Source organism: Spea bombifrons, chromosome 3, assembly GCF_027358695.1.
Source record: "Spea bombifrons isolate aSpeBom1 chromosome 3, aSpeBom1.2.pri, whole genome shotgun sequence".
Taxonomy (NCBI): domain Eukaryota; kingdom Metazoa; phylum Chordata; class Amphibia; order Anura; family Pelobatidae; genus Spea; species Spea bombifrons.
In genome coordinates this window covers 62669352-62691688 of record NC_071089.1, presented here as the reverse complement: position 1 = coordinate 62691688, position 22337 = coordinate 62669352, and the positions used below count along the sequence as shown (strand labels likewise).

At 36.9% G+C, this 22337-nt stretch overlaps 1 protein-coding gene across 1 annotated transcript in view; it reads left to right on the top strand.

Moving 5' to 3' along the window:
• The window catches only part of FIG4 (FIG4 phosphoinositide 5-phosphatase), a 142029-nt gene that overhangs the window by 97331 nt on the left and 22361 nt on the right, over nucleotides 1-22337 (top strand). Inside the window, exons 21-23 of the mRNA XM_053460039.1 lie at nucleotides 11292-11487; nucleotides 17767-17849; nucleotides 20356-20442. Of these exons, the coding sequence (XP_053316014.1) occupies nucleotides 11292-11487; nucleotides 17767-17849; nucleotides 20356-20442 (366 nt within the window). The remainder of the gene's footprint in view (nucleotides 1-11291; nucleotides 11488-17766; nucleotides 17850-20355; nucleotides 20443-22337) is intronic.

The following is a 22337-nucleotide window of genomic DNA, read 5'->3' as shown; positions in this document are numbered from 1 at the left end:
TAAAATCAAACCCTGTGCCAAGTGAGTCCATTATCTTGAGCCTGAATACTGCCAGGATTATTCAAAAACTGCCTGTGATTGTACTTCCTGCTTAGTTTATTTTCTTGATGTTAATTCTAGGGATGCCAAATGTATATTTCGTTGGTATTGCTTGTACATCTCCAGGCTCAGAGTCTGCCTGTCCTCATTGGCTTGAGATTTGAGCTTCACCTTAACAAATATTTCATTGCAACGTGTAGAACCTGTATTATTACTCTTTATCTAATTACCAACCGATGAATGGAGCTGTTATGGATGTTATGCTACAAATTTTTAGGGGCCGTGTTTTAAGTCTTGATTTATTTTTCTGGTTGCCTTTCTAATGTGCATTTAACCCTTTCTGTCCCAACTGGGTAGTGCAGTGCCAGATTAGTCTGAATCACTTTATGAAATCAAAATGCAGTCTCGGATTTAACCACAGAAAATTAGAGGCTGGGTTAATAAGTCTTGTATTTTAGTGAAATGTTAATTATGTGGCTTTTCACCCTGTTAGCCCCAGGGATGATTTAAATCAATGATCATCCATTATTCTATCATGTGCTTATTGCAACGTGCTGTGTGATCTGGTTTATAATACGAGGCCAGTAAGCGAATGCAGCTCATTGGGATAGCTCTGTCATTAGGGGACACTGGATTTGGCTGATTCACTCATTAACACAGCAGATCTGTTTATGTTGTTTGTGTGAAACTGAGGGATGAAGATAAATTACACGGAAGCACAAAGGCACATGTGTAGAACCAGGTGTTCCTGGAAGAAAGTATGTTGACTCAATTAGTTTAGTTCATTACTTGTAACTGCTGTGAGCAGTTGATACATAGTGTATTTCTATTTTACGAACAAGTACACAATTTTAAGGGGGAAAGACAAAGGTGGAGTTAATAAAGAATGGGAAATGACCAGAGAAATTCCCCTAGACAGCTATTTTCTACTAAATTGTTAATTTATCATCCACTAATGCTATCTTGGGTAATATTAAGTGATCAACATTAAAGACACTCTCTAAAACAATGAATGCAATTAACTTTAGCTTTACCAATTGTATCAATTTACTGAAGCACTGGGATGAGTATGCTGAGCAAAAGCAATTCTTTTTCTAGTGGAACAGACCTGGCTCTAGTGTTTTTAGGTGAGCTATGGGTGCATGTGGATGCAGCTGTCATGTTCTTTATTATATTTGTAAGAAAAATGAAGCAGAGAGCTCTGACTTATCATTTCTATTGCATTGCTTTTTCATCGCTCTCTCTCACAGTCTCTCACGCCTGCTCTCACTCCCTATCAATGTCTCTCTACCTTCTCCGCTGACTGCTTCCATGTTCCTGTCTCCTTTTCCACAGCTCTGTTGACCAGGCCTTTCAGAAGGTTTCCTCAAAAAGGCAGACTCACAGTGCACACCCTCTCCTCCCTTTGAACGGGGGGAAGGCTGTCCATGTGGTGCGCTCCGTGGCTCTGTCTTATTGCAGAAATAGAAGCCTAGAAGCCAGAATTATGCTGACGGATTCGCAGAGAAACAACTGACCAACATATTTCAGCGAGCCACGGTTTGGCCAGCCCTGTATAATAATATAATTTTACTTTCAAGCATTAATCGTAGGCTACTAAATGTTTATCCAATAATCTGTATGATGAGATAATGCCAATAATGCACTTCTTACCACATGCATCCTAAAAACACTCCACACAAACACAGCATGCTATCATACACTCTACATATATCCTAAAGACATGCCACGCTACTTATGTGTAATTTCCTATATTTCCTTATCTCAATGCCTTACAAATCTCTCTATAGAACATATATGTCTATTGTACTTATCGTTATGTGCCTATCTATATAAATTGCTTTGTCTGAGGATTACAGAATTTAGAGAAGAAACCAAGGTGAATGTTTTCATACATTTTCATTTACTTACATAACTTGTGACAACTTTCCTTGAGCTGTGACATCCAAATCTGAATTGACAACGATATAACTTGTATATATTTTTGATATATTTCTCAACAGGAAAAACATAATATGACAAAACATATTTATAAAGTAAAAAATGTGATCTGTTATGCTGGCAATGTAATCATTACTGAACTACAAGTAATCACTATAGTATAGTATAGCAGTTACACAGCCACTTCTAAAGTTCTAAAGAAGTAGAACTTCCATCGAAATCAGTAACATATTTCTGCTGACCTAGCATATGTCAAGCTTGAAACTTCAACTATAAGAATACAGGTTACATTGAGGCTTTGAGACAGACAGTTCTAAGTATATTGCAAACATGTAGAAATATATTGCAAACATATATATAAAAAGCTTGATTTTACAAGTAAAACTAGAAGGGTCTCAAGTACCTGCTCTGCCCCACTCAGAATTAGCAAGTATCAAGTGAATGGGGTGAGTGATATGGTGTTAGTTATTTGTCAGTTTGGAGCGTTATTATAGTAAGAATCAAAAGGTGTAAGCCACGATCTATGACTGTCCGGCATTTCTTCAATTCACACTGAGGCCTGTTTGGACACAAAATAAATGAACAATATTTCACTCAGTTGTATGAAATCAATAAGGCAATAAATCCTGAAAGTGAAACCTTTGGTGATTTAAATATGCTTTTACTTCCAGTGACCAGAGAACTGTCAAAGCAGGTTAGGCGTATCAGTAACGAAAGGGAATTCAGTGGGAAATTATATAAAAAAATAATTGGGTTATTATCTCCAGGTCAGTATCCATCTTTTCCGATTCTGTGTCAAAGGAAGAGTATATGCTCGACCGTCTTAATTATCATGCTGACAGAATGTCTTTACATTTTGAAGATTTCCAGAATGCAGTAATATTTCCAGTATGAGGATGATGATCTGGTCTTTGGAAGGAAAGCCATATGTGTGTGTTGGAGCAATGTGATTTAAAGGCTCACCCCAGCACTAGTTTCACTATAGACCCCAATACATTTTACTGCATGTAAATTGGTTCCGATGTTTATTGGAGTTGGAAAATAAATGAACTTAAAAATTCATAAAAAAAAAATTAAAATACAATTTTGGAGACCAGATTGTTCCTTGAAGTTGTTTTCCCTTATGGTTCAATTTTAAAGCATTTCTGTTTTGTTTTTATTCTCTTTTTTCATTCGTTGCAACAGTTTTGAAAAAAAGAGCAGACCATAAATTGCTTTTATATATCATTGGTTATTTAAGCTCGGGGGAGGGGGGTAATTTTTTTCCTCTAAGAACCAATTTACCTGTTTTAATTTTTTTTCTTTCGGATTGTTTCAATGTCTTGTTCTTTTCTTGATTTGAAGACAAATTTGACAGCTGCTAATGAATTACATGCTCAAACTCTTAATGCATTATGCATAGACAGGCTTAACAATGCCAGGTTTAATGTATAAAAGGTTTTTTAAATTACTCTAGTTGATCTGTCAGTTTCCAATTACAACATTGCATGCGTAATGAGGGCTTTTGATTGAGATGCCATATTTCAGAAAGCAGTTACTTTGTTGTATACTTAATTAATAATGTGAATGATTTGCCCACCATCTCTGTGCCGGTGAGTTTATCATTTCATTGACCTCAAGCTGGCTTGTACCTTACTTCCACCCACACTTATGTGTTGTGATTACGCCGTTACAGCATCTGCCGTCTCGTTCACACTAGAAAACCTGCTAATCTCTGATGTAGATTTTAGTACCTCGTTTAGAGTACATTGTTCTAAAATGCTTGTGGATCTTTTACCAGGCCCAGTCTACATTTATTAGAACTTTCAGTAGGACACCGTGTTCCCCCATTTATACAGTGACAGACTTTATGTCATATGTGACTCAAAGCATTAACTCAAGTAATAATGGGTATGTTCCTTAGAGAGTTATTTCCTAATGTCATCATTGCATACATAGAGCAATGTATTGGTCTATGACAAAAGATAAAATGAACATGATGTAACAAGGGTGATTTTTTTACTTTTGTCATTAAGCAATCAAGGGAGATCTAGATCTGGTCCATCATTTTCCCGGGCGCCATTGTTATACCACTGTCATAATTCTGTAGCACTACTTAGCTTTGATTTTTATTTCCCAGGTTATTTTCCTCTTACAATTTCTATGCATATTAATTTGGTCATGAAGATAGCTGCACTCTCCAGTGTGAGATTGCAGTTAACTCCTCATTAATCTTTATGATTTTCTTTCTATACATTCAGAACTATCAGATAATTGAGATCAGATTATGCAATACTACCTAGGGAGTAGGGAATCAATCATTATCTCTAATTTCTTATGTGAAGACTGAAAAGAAGGAACCCCCCCCAACAATGTATGCAATGAACTCTAGCCATAGAGAAATGGAAAAGCTTTCAATATCTAGACTATGAAGCCTGTTGCGCCAGCGGAATAGATAAAAAAAGTGGGGGATCTTTGAAATATCCATAACATGGCCAATGTTGTGTTTTGGATTAATCAGCAACCAAAAACTGATTGACAAGACATAAAGAACGTGTACAGCCTAAGTAGTGGTAGGAGTGGGTGGACATACAGATACAATCAGGGGAAGGACACGTGCCACATTAAACGTGGGGTGTGCATATTTTTTGAGCTGGGACTTGCCAAATTCTGACCATGTTTTTCAGCATAGGTAGCAATGGTAGTTCTATTACAGAGTGAATTGTTTCTTCTTGAGTAGTGACCAATATTGTTTTTTGTTAAATGATGTGTACGTGTCTGAGATACTCGCAACACCAATGTCGCTATTGGATCTGCCACTAAAGGGGCAGTGTAATGCCTCATACAGCTACATCAATGATGAATGCTTAATAAAGTACTTTCTATCTACTTTGATATACATTCTTGGGAAAAAGACTTTCCTGGTGAAAACAGTTCACTGTTCACATAAAACACCAATCGGAAACTTCCATCAAAGTCAATGGGAAAGCTATTCAGCAGTGAGAATGCGTTCAGTTCCTGCAATGAAAATAGCTTGTATGGGGAAAGAAAGCAAATGCTCATTCTGATGAATTTGCTTGCAAAAAAAGTTATTTTAAAAATGATAGTTATCGTGTATGTTCCATTGCATGTGATGACTGGAGCGTCCCATTAAGAATATTGACACCTGCTGGTGAGCACCCAGTACTGTGACAGATTCTTCAAAATTGGTCGGCAAAAGTGTATGAGTTTTCCGATAATTTCTTCCTGTGTTTTTTGCCTTCCTCCTGCGATGTACATTTTACTTCCAACGTTCATATTTTGTGTGTGCAATTACATTGCATTAGGATCTAAAAAAAAACAATCATATTAGATTAGAAAAACATTTATTTGACAGAGGGATTAGAAATGTGCGTATGAAACAATTTATTGTGTAGTATTTCCAGAAAACTTGATTTTCATATAACTACTTTGTTTTTACCTCACATTTAGAGATTATGGACATAGTAATTTTTTCCTTGATGTAATTATAGAGGACAAGATTATTTTGCAGAAAATTGTCTGGAGTACTTGGAATCTGGCCATTTAGAATGTGTTCCTTTTTCCTTGATATGTCATGTCTTTAGAGAGATACTAGGAATGGTTTGAACACAGTATTTAATCAGCAAAACATGTATTGTTACAGTTATTGTGTTTGTGTATGGAAATGATTAGCCAATCCAAGGCTTTTTTAAATATGTTTTAAATATCTGAAGCGTATAATTTCTGTGTACCAACTAATTTATCGGATATGATGTCATCAAATGAATCATACTTTGTTCAAGAACAAAGTAAATGCTGCATACAAAAACTCGAGATCAGGAGAATCCTTAGATTGTATTTATTCTCCAGTTTAAACTAAGGTGAATTGTGTTTACCTTATTGTGACTGATTTACATAAAAAAATAAACATCCATTAAATATTTGATAGACCCATTTAGCCAAAAAAAAGTTGCTTGCATGCCTACCAGTAGTACAGTATCGTAGAATATATTAATTTTAGTTCATATTTAGCTTGAATTAAGCTTTGCAGAAAATGATAATGTCATAGATCATACCTTATCATGTTGCAGCAAGGTAAAGGTAAGTTGGCATAGAAATACAATTACCTTAAGGAACTTTAAATGGTTACAGACAATATTCTGGCCATAAAATATGAATGAGCACAGGATGAAATCTAATTATTAGCAGTGCTAATCTGCCTGTTATAACCTAACCCTAAGACGTAGCAGATGTATTGTGTTATTTCTGGAGATAGGTATTTTCATTGTGTTACTATTATGAATGACCATGAGACAAATCTCTAATTTGTGTTAAGGGTTAACTTGGCTGACCAAGCTTAACTCCAATTGCATGCCCCTGCATGCTAACGTGATCAAAATGACTCTGGGACTTGCCTAGCCTCACTTCGAACAACAAATATAGCTTCTCCCTAGAAATCAAATCAAATAAAGATGAACTTGTGTTCATATTTTATTATAATAGTTTGCAGTAGAATGGTAAAGAAAATTGCTGCTTTATTGGAGTCAAATAAGATATATGCGCTATTACCAGTAACAGGGGCCGCCACGATGTGATTCAGAGAAATGGGTTAAGAAAGTTTGCAGAAACTTTAGCTATGTAGTGTGTGTGTGTGCGCGCACAGCCTGAGGCTAGAGAGATGGTTGAGCAGTCTTTGAAATAATTACAAGCATTAGTAGAACAGGGTATATGGATTTATTTCAGTAATAGAGACTCATTTATATAAGCACTCATCAAGTAAAGCAAAGAGTTGAGCGATTTAGAGGGGAAGTAAGGACATCTCATTTTTCAACAAGAAAAGACTAAAAAGCAGCAGTGGGAGAAAATGGAAAGAAATCCAGTTATACTCCATGGAGTTTATTTGATTTGGTATATTTTGATAATGTCAAACCACTGTACTGTGTATGCTGACATAAAGGTCTGTTTGATAACCAAGCTTTGATGTACGATTATTACCGCAACACAACCAATGTTTTGTTAAAGGAAAATGAAAATTGTGATTCCTGGAAATATTTTTTAAAAAAAGCTGATGATATGGACACTTCTTAGTTCATTGCTATCTTTTCTTTCTGGTAAAGTATGATACAGATTCTAGGAAATGTTCCATTCTGATAAGGTGTGTAAAGTGTAAGTTAGATAGGAATCATGTTAGAACGATCTTAGCAAATGGTAGTCACCTAACGATTCCAGGTATAGTACATAGGATACAGCCTAACAATGTAGTTGGTGTTCCCCATGTCTTAAATATAGATGAACACCTACCGGTATTTGTAAATCTTCCATGGAAGAGTAAAAAGTAGGCTATGAATATATATATTGCTTCTACCAAAAGAGACTTCGATTTCTATGTTGTATTAATTAAAAAAAGAGGACAAACCAGCTTAAATTTTAAGAAAACCTGGAGAAAATCACAAAAAGTAGTTCTTATATTTAATATGTTAAATATTTTCAGCTTACACCATAGTGTAGCAAGTGAAATAAAAGCTGATACCATGCAACATTAAGTTAAGTATAGCACCAATCCATTTAACCTAAGGGTTCCTGGACAGCTGTTAAGATAGACCAATGCTGAGGGTCTATTAGGAGTTCCTGGTCTAATGTGTCAGCACTATAGCGAGTAATACATAATTGTCAGTTCGAACCGGATGTAACTCAAATAAGGAGCAAAGAAGAGTGAGTGAAACCTTATACTATTAGGGGCTTAAAGCACTTTGGATTGTCAAGGCTAAACACATAGTATAAAAGAGTTATATCGTAAGGAAAATATAAAGTTATGTAATCCATAATTAACACTGAAACTTTTATAAGGGTATACCGGTACACCCCTGTGCAAAATGACATTAATACTCTAAGTACCATGTTTTAGAAGTCAGCCTCACAGCATGCCAAGGTGACAACAGAAATTCTGCATTGGGTATAGAACAATGGCTATTCAAAGCTCTTCGCTCTCAGCGTAGGTTAACATTAATCCCTCACAGACAGGTACTGGTATTTACTGACATCTGTGCTGATGGTAATCAGAGCCCTGTCTTTGCAGGTCACCTATCATCTTTCGGCCCCTTGCTTGTTAGGTTGTGTATGTTTTGAGCAGTCTGTGTGCATGTCGGTATAATGTACAACCATGACTAGTAATATAATAATATGATATAATGATATCATGATTAACCAGTGTATGCTGATAAGATGAAAGTAAGAAGGCTCCTGGGGCAATGTGAGGGTGTTTCCTGATGGGCAAGCCACCATGCTTTAATGTATTATATGCCAAAAAAAGTCATCCTGTTAAAAGAGTTACCATTGCAGCCGGTCAGTTGGTTCATATCTTGATCAGATCATTTGGACTTCTACTGCAGAAAATAAATAACAATGGAATTGAATGAAGACATTAACTGAAGCAATTAGTCAACATTTTTAGGCACATGCAGTATCATTTTACAGGAGCGATGGCTCCTGGTATTTGTCAAACAATGAGAAAAGTACCTTCTTGTTTTGTTTGCATTTTTTAGTATGTATAAAGTTTGTTCATATTTAATATAGGAACAGTTCTGAAATATGATGCGGTACCAGTAGGTGAACCCAGGTTATATAAGCTGTGCTATTATATTCCCTATAAGCAATTGTTTAGTAGTTTGCTCATTTCTGTCTTAGTGGCGCTCAGTGAGTTCAGTGTCAAAATTATATTGCTATTAGAGTGTCAGATTTTGGTACATTTTACTTGAAATCCTGCCCTTTAAAGCTCTGTTGTTGTTTAGTTTCCCATTAGACTGTAACAAAAACTGTCATGATAAAAGTGTATGGCTCTCTGGTAATTGCCTTCCTTTCTTGATACGTTATTCTCTTTCCAGAAACTAGAAACAAAATTAATTCTGTAAATCCAGAGACCGCAGAAATTGGTTTTCATATGCTGGTTCTGAGGTCGATGCTTAACATCATAAAGTACTTTGTTCTAATCTAAAACTGTGTTATTAGGACTTTATGAGACATCACTATGCTTTTAACCGATTCACCACTATCTGAGATTTTATTAATTTATAACATCCTGGAATAATAGTTTGTATATTTGTATCTTGAACCAGAGCACATGGGTGGCTAGTTAGCTTGACTTCAGGCCATAAAAACTGAACTATGTCCTTCTCAAAATTTGCCATGTGAATTCGCACCCGAGATACCCGTAATAACTACCTTTTTTAAGTTTTAGTTTTGCTTCTAGATACATATATCCTGGAGAGCAGCAAAATAGATATTTATAGTATAGTCTTGCTGGACGTTCTGTTCCTATTAGCACCCTGGAAAGGGCCTAAGACATGAACAGTTGGACAGCTACTGTAAATCATGGTAATTATGAAATAAATTATCCAAGTTTGGAATATGGAAAAAGTTTGGCTCTTAACGTAATCATGCAATTTTAAGGTTCGTTCTGAAAGCCTATGATAAAATAAAATGTCTCAGTAGATGCATATTATTAACTGATTTTAATTAGATCTAGTTACTCTGTTTTATTCCTTACTATGTAGTAGAACCTGTGATCAATTAAGTAAAAGGATTGTGTGTGGGAAAGTGAGATGGTGAAAATCCTCTTCTAATTGCATTTGTAATATCGTATATGCCTGCTCTGACAGGAGCTGTTATGACATTTCTGTGCAATTCTCATGAAGGTCAGGGTGACCTTGAATAAATGTTAAACCCTTCATTGCCAAAGAATCATTACTGTGCTTGCTGGATTGCACACACAGCCCAACACTACTTAATTGCAAAAAACGGAGCGTAACCTCTCTTTCATTTACCTGTAATTCTTAATCGGTGCATGGTTTAAAGGATATATAATATCAGTAAAGGATCTCCGTGTGTACATAGGGGCTTCAACAACAAACAAGGAAAGTATATTTTAAAGGGGGGAGTGTTAACAAAGAAGGTCATAGTCTGAAACTAGAAGTAAATTTACTTAGAAGGTAGTAGCTAAAAGGAAAAGTGTAGGGGTTAATACAGTGAGGGAATTTAATCCTGAATTGGATAGGCATAAGATGAAATGCTTCCGTGTAAATGTAGTCATAGTTGGGAAATGCAGAACCTTTATTCTGTATACAAATGAAGCATTATATAACTAATAAGCATTTTGTTCCAATCTTATATGTGCATGTAATCTAAATATCCAATATCTCTAATTTGGATTTATTAGCTGTCCCAGGGGGTGGCTCTGGGTTTCTAGGGTCCCTCAAGCAAATACATTTGGAGCAGACCCTTCGGCGAATGCAAGGGATGAAAAGAATAATTACACATGAACTAAGGAACACAATACTTAATTTACACTCCTTCCCAGACACCTACACTTTCTACTAGCAAGGAAAAAAGTTGTGAGTATATTCAAAACTACCCAAAATCTGCGAGAATCCTTTGATTCATTATTCTGCTAATAAATAATGCATTTAAGCAAGCTGTGTTGCACCAGATACACTACATGAAGAGGTATCTGACATAGTACGCAGATAAAAGCTCTTCACGTTTTATATGGATATGCTGAAAGACATAATAACCTATGTATACATGTTGGTTATGTTACTGTATGACAGCCCTTTTCTAGTAAATGGCTATATATAATTGTAAGGGATATTCATCACTATGGCTTATTCAAGAACTTGGAAATATTCAGGCATCTTGCACTTTTGAAGAATCAATGTTTAAATATGGTCAGTGCACTGTAACATAATGGTAAATAGACATAGACATTGATGTACAAGAGGATAACATAACTTAAATACCTTTAAACGGTACTGTACTTACCCTTTGTCTCATTCTCCCTTCACTGTCATTCTTGCTGGCTGTTCATGTTACAATACTTGGCAGACAATCAGGCCCATTGTGAAAGTATTCTTCCACTGGCCTATGGTGAAGGATGATGGATCAAAACAACATGGGATATTAATAATAGATTCTTTGTCATAAGAGTGTTGAAACATCGTAGTGTCTGTGCCTATGGGCCTAAATATATGTTTTGTGTCAGCTCTATTAAAGTAGATATACGAGTTACGTTTTGTGCCGCTTTATTGCACTATTAATCTCCACCACTGTATTGTAGTTGTTATCTGTACTGTAAAGAGACACCATTCCTTTTAGAGATGACAACTCTTGGAAGCTTATGTGACTTTATACCATTTTCTTTGTTGACACTAAAAAGATGACGCCTTCGGCTCAGGCCTCCATCTTCTCTTAAACCAACATAGTCATCTCCCTCTCTTTATATTAAGAGTATACATTCACAGTGCATTTTCCATTTGTGAAATATTTCTTATCTTTTTTAGCAACAAGGCAAACAGAGATGAGACTATATTACAACGGAAAACTGCAGCAAGTGCGCCTCCTCCTCCGAGCGAGGAAGCTGTGTCTAGCAGTTCTGAAGATGACTCTGGAACCGATAAGGAGGAGGAAGGAGCAGTTTCCCAGCGCTCCACACCTGTAAAAATGACAGATGCTGGAGACAATCCCAAAACAGCAGAGGTAATTATACATATGGCTATTAAATGAATCTTAGCAGTTTCCACGTATAAGAGTTGTCAGCGAAGTTGTTAGTTATTATTTCATATGTATGTATAATAAAACTCTTCATACACTAAATAAATCATTTAAGACATTTTTCCTTTTAACAATTATTCCTGAACACAGCATGCATTAATTATACATTGCAGATTTAGATTGTAATATGTAAAGTTAGGGTCTTGTTAATTTGTTTGCACAACCTGACGTCATAAAAAAAAAAAAAGCCAAAACTTAAGGACATAATAATACGTTTTTTGGGCCTGGACTTCAACAGGAGCCATATCACCGGCATATCAGCTTTAGTGTGACAAATATTGGTATGCTTGCATGGTTTGAATGCCAGAACATAAGCAAGGCATTCCCTTTCTGGCAAATACCCAGACGGATGCTGTTGGGATCTCTGGTGGCCTCCCTTGCTGGATAAAGCACGTAATGGGAAAAAAGAATGAATAAAAACCTTAGAAACTGAAATCAAATTGAAAATGCATTTTGATTATAAATAATTATATAGACCCCAGTGACGTTACCATGACATCGAGAAGGGTGTTGCTTGAGTACAGAAGAGATCCCTGAGGTTCAAGAAGAACCCTAAGGGATCTCTGGTCAAAAAAGTTTAGGGGGCTATAAAATTATTTCAAAAAATGTTGAAGAAATGGGGATAAAATAAGTAAAGGGTAGTATAAACTTGCTAAAACATCCATACATCTCCCACTGTTAGTAAAAAAATTAAAAGAACCATTAGCTTCCCCGCAAATCAAATAAAAAAAAAAAAGCTAGGGATGTTGCTAAACAGAAATTAAGGGTTTTTTTTAGCAGTGGTATCAACTCTGTGAATTATATAAGTAAAATTACAATTAACTTTTTCTCAGTCTTTCTAATATAATATTCATGCTAAATGATCAACTATACATATAGAAATTGTATTGTTATACAGTGGTATCATAATTAATTATGTCCTTAGTAACCTTTTTTATGCCTGTGAATTCTTTGCTAAAATCTTATCCAGCCCATACTAAAAGATGCCATCTGTGCTAGGACATGCCTTGTAATTAGGGAATAGTATAACGAATCCTTTTTTGCTGCTTTAGGTGAAAATTTCCTCTTGGGGTTTTTTTTTGTACAGTACTATACATGAACAGCTCATCAGACAGCGGTTTGTATTGTCCTCGTATGTATTTGTATAACTTGATCAGATACTCTCTAAGATGTGTTTTTCTAGGGTGTTCCATTCCCCTTTTTTCATTTTGTAGACATCCTCTACACTCCATATTTAATAAGGGGTTTTACTATTGACTTTATACATGACAATATCTTACTAGCCTTTGCAGCAACTGACTGACATTGAACACTGTTACTATGTCCATCATTATTATTTCTCATTTAATAATTTCCCTAACACAACCACAGTTAGGGTATAATTTGTACATTAATTGCACATTTTTTTCCAAAATTCCCAAACATTTAGCATTTGTTTAAATTAAATCTCATCTTCCTACAACATCCTCTGAACTTTTTTGAAGCCAGTTTTCAGTCCACATATAAGCAATATAGCCTGAGCCTATCTCTATCAATTTGTACAGTAGGCTTTTATCCGGGACGGTATCAGATACATTCAATAAATCATATCTACTGAAACACCCTGAGATTTTACTCACCTCTTCATAGAATGAAGTGTAACATGATATGTACGTCATAAAAAACTATTGGCTCCAACCAATGGTTTTGTTAGACAAACTGTCTTCCTGTATATTATCCCTTAACAGTCCCCCACATTCCTTCGCCACCACAAATGTCAAGCTCATTGGGTCTGTAATTATCTGGCTGAGATTTGAATCCATTGTTAAATATTAGTACCAATTTTTTTATTTATGGGTTAAAGGTGCTGTTCTATCTTCCCTCTGAATTTAACACTTTAGTAACTAAATGCAATATTAGAAATATCATACTTGGGACTGTTGAATGCACAATTGGAGAACAAAGAAAACTGAAAGATTTCATATAATGCACATTATACTAAATGCTCCTTAGACACAATGACTTTTACTAGCTTTTTTGGATTGTACTATTTAAGGCAATGCATATGTTGACATTTGTTTTAAAAAGTATATTAAACTTATTACAGAACCTTGGTCTCTCTGCTCTGCACCTTTGGCACATCAATGTTAATGTGAACCTATTTCACTATGTATCACTTATTAATTATTTTATGGGATGTGCTGACAGATTTAAAACATTAAAACCACATCCAACGAACAGATATTGTGGTTTTTGGCAACTAATTCATCCTTCTGACAAACGATTGTAACAAAAGTCTAGTCATACTCTTGATTATATGTATTGTATAAAGCGCTGCGTAAATTGATGTCACTATACAAAAAAAAAATAATAATAAATAATAAAAGGCAGAGCATTTCGACTTTGGGCATTTTACTGTCAAGTAGCTGACAAAAAAAACAACACAGAAAACATTGGTATCTATTCACTAAAAAAAAATTATGCAGGATATCACCTGCATGTTACATTAGAAGGATTACTTTATGAAAACATAAAAGAATAAAAACATAAAATCAAGGTTTTTTCTATCTTTCTTTTTTTTTTGTTTCTTTCGATAAGTGACATGTATTCTTATTACCCACCAAGATTTGGGGGCTCAGTGTAGCGTATTGACTATGGCTAAAGGTAGAGCTCATTAAGAGAATTGGTTCCCTCCATGTTAGAATTTGGTTTTAGTTTAATGTTGATCAAAACTCTGCAATGTAAATAGGTCAATAATTCATTCTAATTTACTTTGAACACAGACTGAGTTGTCCTACAGTAGATGTCCATGAGGACAGTCTAGAATTGAGAAACATTTGTTTTTAAAGCTTGCCACCTTCCCAAATCATAATCTTACATCCATCTTGGAATGTTCTCTTACTGATTATTTTTAAACCCATTAATTTATTCCATCTGATTGTTGGAAGCTCATACATTCTGGAGAATTTTATGTAAGACCCTTGATTAATAGGTAGGGATAACCAAAGACACAAAGCTGAGTTCCGCTATGATAAAATTAGCCAACACTGTGTGAGTATTAAAACGATATTAAAATTATGGACATTTTTCCAAGGTTCTTTTTATGAGAAACATTAAACTCTTATATTCTGGTATCTTATAAATATTTAATTAATAAAATGAAAATTTTTTGTTGAACAAATAAATCTCCTGCTTATTATTGAATGCACCCATACAAATGACTGTATGTTCTGCCTTTTGGACAGCCCTTTGCTTAGATTTTTTCCCTAAAACAACCTTCTCTACCCCACAATTAATGTATAAATAAAAAAAATCAGTTACAAAAGATGTTACTACAGATGATCTTTGTAATTTGCTGACCGCACACACTTTTCACGGCAAAAAAATCCTGTTTTAGTAGCACCTCTTATCTGCTTTGGATTGTTGTTAACTTAACTTGCCTTTGACCTAATTATTTATATGTGTCTGCTCCAGCACGTGCAATGTGTATGCCTGGCTCCTGTTAATATAGAAGCACTTTGATGTCTTCAAAAAACTAGCCAGTTAAAGGCAAGGCTCTTCTGGTTTAGGGCAGTTTCTGTATTCAAACCTATGTGGTTTTTATGATTTAATACTTGCTTCAGAGGTAGACCACTCATTGTTTGTATTTTTAAGTCAAACCTTTCCAGGAAGCTTATGGCGATCAATGTGCAGCATGATGTCTGTCACTGGAACCTTTCCGATGCTCGCTTCACTTTATTCTATTTTCAATCATTATTAGGAATTGCTATCAGACAGCTTCAACTGTGATCAGAATGGATATGAAAGATTTCTTCTTCTGTTCCTGATATAATGTAATTTCTGAAATAGCGTGACCTCACACCAGTCACGGCACCACTTCAGCTGATATTTTGTCAGCAAAAACTTTACAGTAAATTTTCCTTGAAAAGGCTTTTTGGATCCTTACGCTGAATGTGCATGAAAGTTATATTTTAAGCAACCTTGTGACACTATTTTAGCAGCAGTGTCTGTAGGCTGAGCAACCCTATTGTAGTTACTTTAACTTCTTTTTTTTTTTAAATACAACAATATGAAGCTCATTTCATACATCTATATGGATATTTATATTTTTCTATTTTTAGCTATTTTAACATAAAAAAAAAAAAAATTTCTATTGGAAACACCTTGCCAAGCCCCTCGCTCTTTCTCAGAGTCTGCACATTATTGTAAATAAATCTCAATAAGAAATTATTCCAGCTAATACAGCATAGAAACGACGAGGGTGAAGTGCAGGAGAACCAGGAATAATCGAGGCAAGTTTAGGTCAGGATACTGGAGAAGGACTCAGGACGTCAAGATACAAGTATAGGGCATGAACGAAGGTCAAGCTCAAACAGAATGTAGAAGTACAATAAGATTAGGCAAGACGTGTGGTCAAGGACAAAAACTAGAAACCAGTGCAGTGCTCAGTAGGTGACACTACTATGAAGCAATAGCAACCAGCTGTCTTGCTGCACAGCAGGGACAGCAAGAACATGCCCACAGGGTACATGCGGTTATTACTCCAGCGAAGCAGGACCGGAATGGCAGTAACCCAGGAGCGGTCATAACACAACCATCGTCCTGATTTTGAATCCATTCTACCTTATGAAAATTGAAAGGAACTAATGGAAGATAACTTCTCACTTTTAGCTAGTCTGAATGAAAGTTAAAAATCCTGGCACCTATTTTCAAACAGTAAAAGGCACTGTAGTCTATGCAAAATCGAAAGTTATGTATTGAGTATTAAAGTAAGTAATAGTAAATGGCTTGTCATGGAAAATGCTGCCAGTGGATTTTGTATTTTGTCAAAATTGCTACTTTGTTTAGAGCATTAACACAATTGGGACTTTATTCATCCAAACCCCACTTAGCATGCATTTACACCGTCTCAGTACTCTGGTTAAATATACACCTACATTAACTTACAATACAAATTATTTTGACTGTATGTAATTTGGCTCCCCGGAGCTACCTAACAATATCCTGGATTTTTTTATTATACCCAGAATAGACATGATATTGTAATTCTGTGAGGCTCAATAGATTCAACATACAGAATGCATTACTTGTCATCTCTAAATGCATTACTTGTGCATTGATTGGATCAAAGTCTTCAATGTAGTACCAAAGAAACGGACGGGATATAGTTTTCAGTGTTTCTGATATTTTTGCTATGTCCAACATCCTAGGCGTTGTATAACTCTAGCTGTCCACATACTCAGTAAGTATTAATTGTGATGTAATTGCTCCTAATAGCATAACAATTCCAAACCTACATCTATCCTGAAGGTCAATGTTCAATTGACAGTTCAGATTCAGGCTTAATTACCTGAATAGGGGTATATGTTTAGACATATTTTTTGTTTAGAATTTTTACAGGGAGTGATGTAGGATGCTTCATAGTAGTGTCACCTACTGTATGACTGTTTTACCAACATCAGCCGAGTTTCAGCTTACAGCTGTCCTCCAAAAGGAGTATGTTGGGATATCAGTGATCTTTGTGTCTGCTCAAATGCACCTAACAATTTGATCTCCAGAATAGTGGTTCTGTTTATCACTATACACCTCCAGCCCCTTTTACCTCCAAGTGGCAGCTAGATATGCATTTTGTGTAGCTAAATCTTCTTAGCTATCCTGGCTTTCATAAGGTGATAAATGCAGTCTTTAGTAAAAGCTTACTAAAGATTACATTTTATTTGGTCAGCATAGGAAAAGGTGTGTCACATAAACTTTTAGGATCCAGTGGTGGCTTCTTCAGAAAAAAGACTCCATCCTCTCTTGGACCAAGATGTCTATGACCATGTTCCTTATATTTAGATGGAGGCTTAGACCTACATATAGAAGACATAGAACAATGAAGGCACGCTTCTAGATCATAATATATTCATTCTTTATCTAAAATAATGTTTCATGTAAATGATAATGGAAATAAATACACGTCATTGGGGAAATATTAATGAACAATAAAATGCATCATTACCACTTATACACTACGTATAATTATGTCTGGGGTTAGCTACCCATATTATATTTACTTGCAAGTACTTCATCACAGATATTGATAGTATTAACGTTAGACTTTATTGATGGCTCAGTTTATTTTACTCCTTGAAGCTCATTTTATTAAAGTTTCAAAAATAAGGCAATTTCTAGAAATTAACAGTTCACAATGTGTGATATGCTAATATTTATCTTTGCCATCAGATTTCTACCCAATCTTCAAAGGACACGTATGGGATTAGTCTTTTGGATGTTCCTTCAGAGACTGATCTGCAGATATACACAAGGTAAGATTTCTATTTTTCAATTTACAGTACATTAATATGTATATCTAGGTACTGAAAAATCTAGCGTGCGTGTCCTGTCGTGTATGAAAATGCTTCCAACAATTTATAAATATAATGTTTATTTGAGCTCACATACCACCGTGTGACCCTTTCTTGCTGCTTTTCATTTTTCCTCACTGGACTGGCTTTGTGGCTGGAAGGTGATGGATACATTTTTATTATGCTTACCATAGGCTAGGACTGTATAGCGCAATAATTTTAACTCTTCTGCCACACATTGCACTTTGTACATGTTATGTGTGTAACTCTATTTGAATTTTGACACAGCTTTGTGCACATATGCCACAGTGAAACTGGTTCACTGAAGACTCTGCTTGTTTGGTGGCGGAGGTGGATTGGCCTTTTGTCCACTATCTCCCTTTGAAAACTTCATTTTTTCTCCTCTTTGGGGGATAGAGGTAGCAAGAACATCCTGACCTTCTGCTGACCATTTGGCTGAGAAGGAAGGGGGTCACATATTCCCAAGAGGGCAGGGATGAGGCTAGGATTAGTGGCGCCTGAATGCAGTATTACTTCGGTTCTCCCCACCCACACGCATACCAGCACTTAAAATTGCTCTAACACCATACACTAACACACACCCACTTTGACGCCATAAACACATTCTCCTTCCCTCTCCCAGGGGCCACTATGCTCATCGCTGACATCATACTCGGACACACACGTGCTAACACAGTACGCTCACACCATGCTAACCCCATGTGCTCACACACACCTGCTCTAACACTATACATTAACACATACTTTTTCACACACGCTCTGGCTCTTCACCTCTCACGTACCTCTCCATCTTTTCCCCTCCCCCTTCTCATCTACAGTGTAGTTTATACAGATAGTTTGCTCTCTTTGCCTCTCTTTGCCTCCCCTTACCTCACACACAGAGCCTTTATCTTCAGTGCAGCTCACATTCTATGTGCAAGGTGCCGCTGTTACCACGGGGTTACAAAACATGCGTTATGTGACCCTGTTGATGCTTCCTGCATGGGAGGAATTAGCCTGAGAGGGGCAAAATTGGGGACCCAGTGGTTCACTGTGGCACACGATCGACAGGGAAGATGCATGCCTCAGTCACTGACAATGCTGGGAGAGGCCCAGTGATCATTAATCTAACATGCATTTCTACTTTGATGGCTCTCTGTTATATCTATATATAAAGTCTTTTGATCCTTAAGGTATATCTCCCATCAAACAGTATGAATATTATAAAGAAATAAATATACTTAATATTTAGCATAAAAGAAAATTATTAAGGTATATTGTTATATGTAAATATGTGCCAAGACAACATGCATGATTTTTCTCTAATTTGCAGTACTGATTATCCTACCTACAGTTGCATGTGATTGCCGGGGAAACTTTAGAAACTAACATTAAACCTATGCAGTTTTGTTTCATAATATACATATCCCCCTCCTCCATTCCACGGAGCCATTGCCTGCCAATCAGTAGTCTTTTCAGTACTAATTTGCAATCAATGGTATCTAGCTTTCTGGGAAAATAAAGTAACACGAGGAGCACTTTCCTTACCATATGCTAAGTAGAGCTTGGAATGGTCCATGCCACCAGTACCCTAAACACCTCTTCAAGTATGATATTTAGTCCTTTATAAACCCCTGGTTAACAAATTATAAGTGTTAGAAATATTAGATAACATAGGCATGTAAAATTAGACACAGGTCTTTCTATTTGCTGCTGCACATAAATTTGTTTCAGGTATATTAGTAGTTTGCATAGACAGTGGCAAAAATTGCACCAAGGTCCTCAGGTGTGGTCAGAAGCTGCTGGGTCTTTGAGACTCTTAGCATTTTACCGTTGTTTAGCCTCAACAGATAAATACTATGACCTATGAATGTAATTTATTGGAAATAATGCAGGAGCGTTTAGAAGGTTAGGTTTTTTGTATTATAGTTTGATGTGTTTGCTTCAATTTAACAGCATGTAAGCAATGTTTATTGTACCGTGCCAATAATGAGGTATCAGGTTGCAAAACACAAATTCCTAAGTAGTTGTGTGCATTCAGTTTCTCTCATGCTGTGTACTTAAAGTGGTTCAGCTAATGTCGATAATTTTGTATCTCATAACTAAAGTCTCATAAATATATGCATTTTGGTTCGGTTTCCCCAGCACGGGAAATGCATGTACATTATTTAAAACATTTCGAGATGATTAAGTATCCATCTCATAACACTACAAGAGGCAGCCTTTCTCTGTACAGTGGGATTAGGCATAGTTTGACATGCTCCCCTTTGTAGTTAGCTACGTTCCCTCTGGACCACATCTACTTCCTCCAAGCTCCCATATGTAGATGGACAGTACCTGTGGCCCAGCATACCCCAGTATGTGTTCCCAGGTATCTTTATCGTAGGCAGCTCTTGTGTCTAACTTCTAATCCAATAGGTATATGGTACTCTTGATTGATTGTATACCTATCTTGGCTTTCTCATAGGTTTGTTCATTTGGGACTCTGCCAACACAGACAAAACAAGATTAATATGAAAACAACATCAAAGCCATTGGACACAGTTTTGAAACTGTAAGTACAACTTATAAAGTTCAATTGTATACATAAATATCACGGCAAAGCGGTAATGTATATGTTGAAGGGACTAGAAAAGCAATGCAATATATTCAGGTACATTGCTAGCCGTAAGTTACTCTTAATGAGTCTTACTTCCCGTGCAGCCTTATACTCAAAATAGAGTATGCTTCTGTTCAAGCCCCCTGTTTATACATGCATTCCTATGCTGCATACCGTATTTGCTCGATTATAAGACGACCCTGATTATAAGACGACCCCCCAAAATCTGAATATTAACTTAGGAAAAAAAGAAAAAGCCTGAATATAAGACGACCCCAAAGGAAAAAAGTTTTACCAGTAAATGTTAATTCATGTAAACTATTTTTTTTAATAAAAGCTATGATTGAGAAAAAGATTTTTTTTGTTTTTATTTCTTGTATTTTCCAACCTGTCCCCCAGTTACGCACATCTGCCCCCAGGCTTGCCACTCCAATATGGCACTGTGGCCCATGATATGCCTTTTAACCCTCTATATGTCACTGTGCCCCATGGTATGCCTTTTGACCCCCTATGTGCCACTCTGCCTCCAGAAATGCCTTATACCCCTATATCCCATTCTGGCATTTAGGGGGTTAAAATGCATATTATGGGGCAGAGTGGCATATAGGGAGGTATAAGGCATTTCAGGAGGCAGAGTGGCATTAAGGGAGTTAAAAGGCATTGTATAGAGCACTCTGCCTCCAGAAATGCCTTATACCACTATATGCCACTCTGCCATTTAGGGGGTTAAAAGGCATATTATGGGGCAGAGTGGCATATAGGGAGGTATAAGGCATTTCAGGAGGCGGAGTGCTCTATTAAATGCCCCCTTAACGCCACTCCAGAAATGCCCTATGCCCCCATTTAACACACACACACACACACACCCTATACCCCCATTTAACTAACTAACTAACACACACACACACACTCTCTCCCCCCCTCTCTCACCCCCCTTCCCCCGCTCTCCCCCCTCTCTTACCGGTGCTTCCAGCCGGAGCAGCGGGTTGACGTCGCCTTCTGCTGCAGCCGGAAGGAGGTGTGGCTAGCAGCGGGGGTTTGTATGCGTCCGTCGCGTATACTTTCCCCGGCTGTCAGAGATCAGAGTTCCCCGCACTGATCTCTGACAGTCGAGGAAGGTCTATGCGACGGACGCAGACAACCCCCGCTGCTAGCCACACCTCCTTCCGGCTGCAGCGGACGTTGTCTACGCGGATCGCGTAGACGTCAACCCGCTGCCCCGGCAACACAGCAGGAAGCACCGGTAAGTGTGTGTATGATGGGGGGGGAGTCGGGTGAGACAGGAGGATCCAGGTCCCCTGCAGCGGTGTGGGGGATCTGGATCTTAGTCTCCTAATCAGACCTCTATTTGAGGTCTGATTAGAAGACGACCCCGATTAGAAGACGAGGGGTATTTTTCAGAGCATTTGCTCTGAAAAAAACCTCGTCTTATAATCGAGCAAATACGGTAATTTTGGTGAAGTAAAAACACTTAAAAAACATAACTACGTACATTTAGGTCAGTTGAATATAGCATCTAATGTATATAATATTCTTGTCACTCTGGATGGGGCTTAAAGTAAGGTCTGATCAGCTTTTGAATTCCCATTAGGACAAGCCTCTGCTATTGTCCCATCTATCTCTCTGTTGCCCACTACCCATGCTTCCTATACCCAGCCCTTCCATCTCCCTTGTGATCCTCCCAGCCCCCTCCTGCCCTCTTTGCTTTGACCCACCACTTTCCATTTCCCTACTTTTCTACTAACAGGGATATGAAAACACAGGCTGGTCTACCCTCCAAAATGTGTGTCCCCAAGCCATCAGATTGAATGTGACAGTGCTCTAACTGAGGGCCATTACATTGAAAGGGG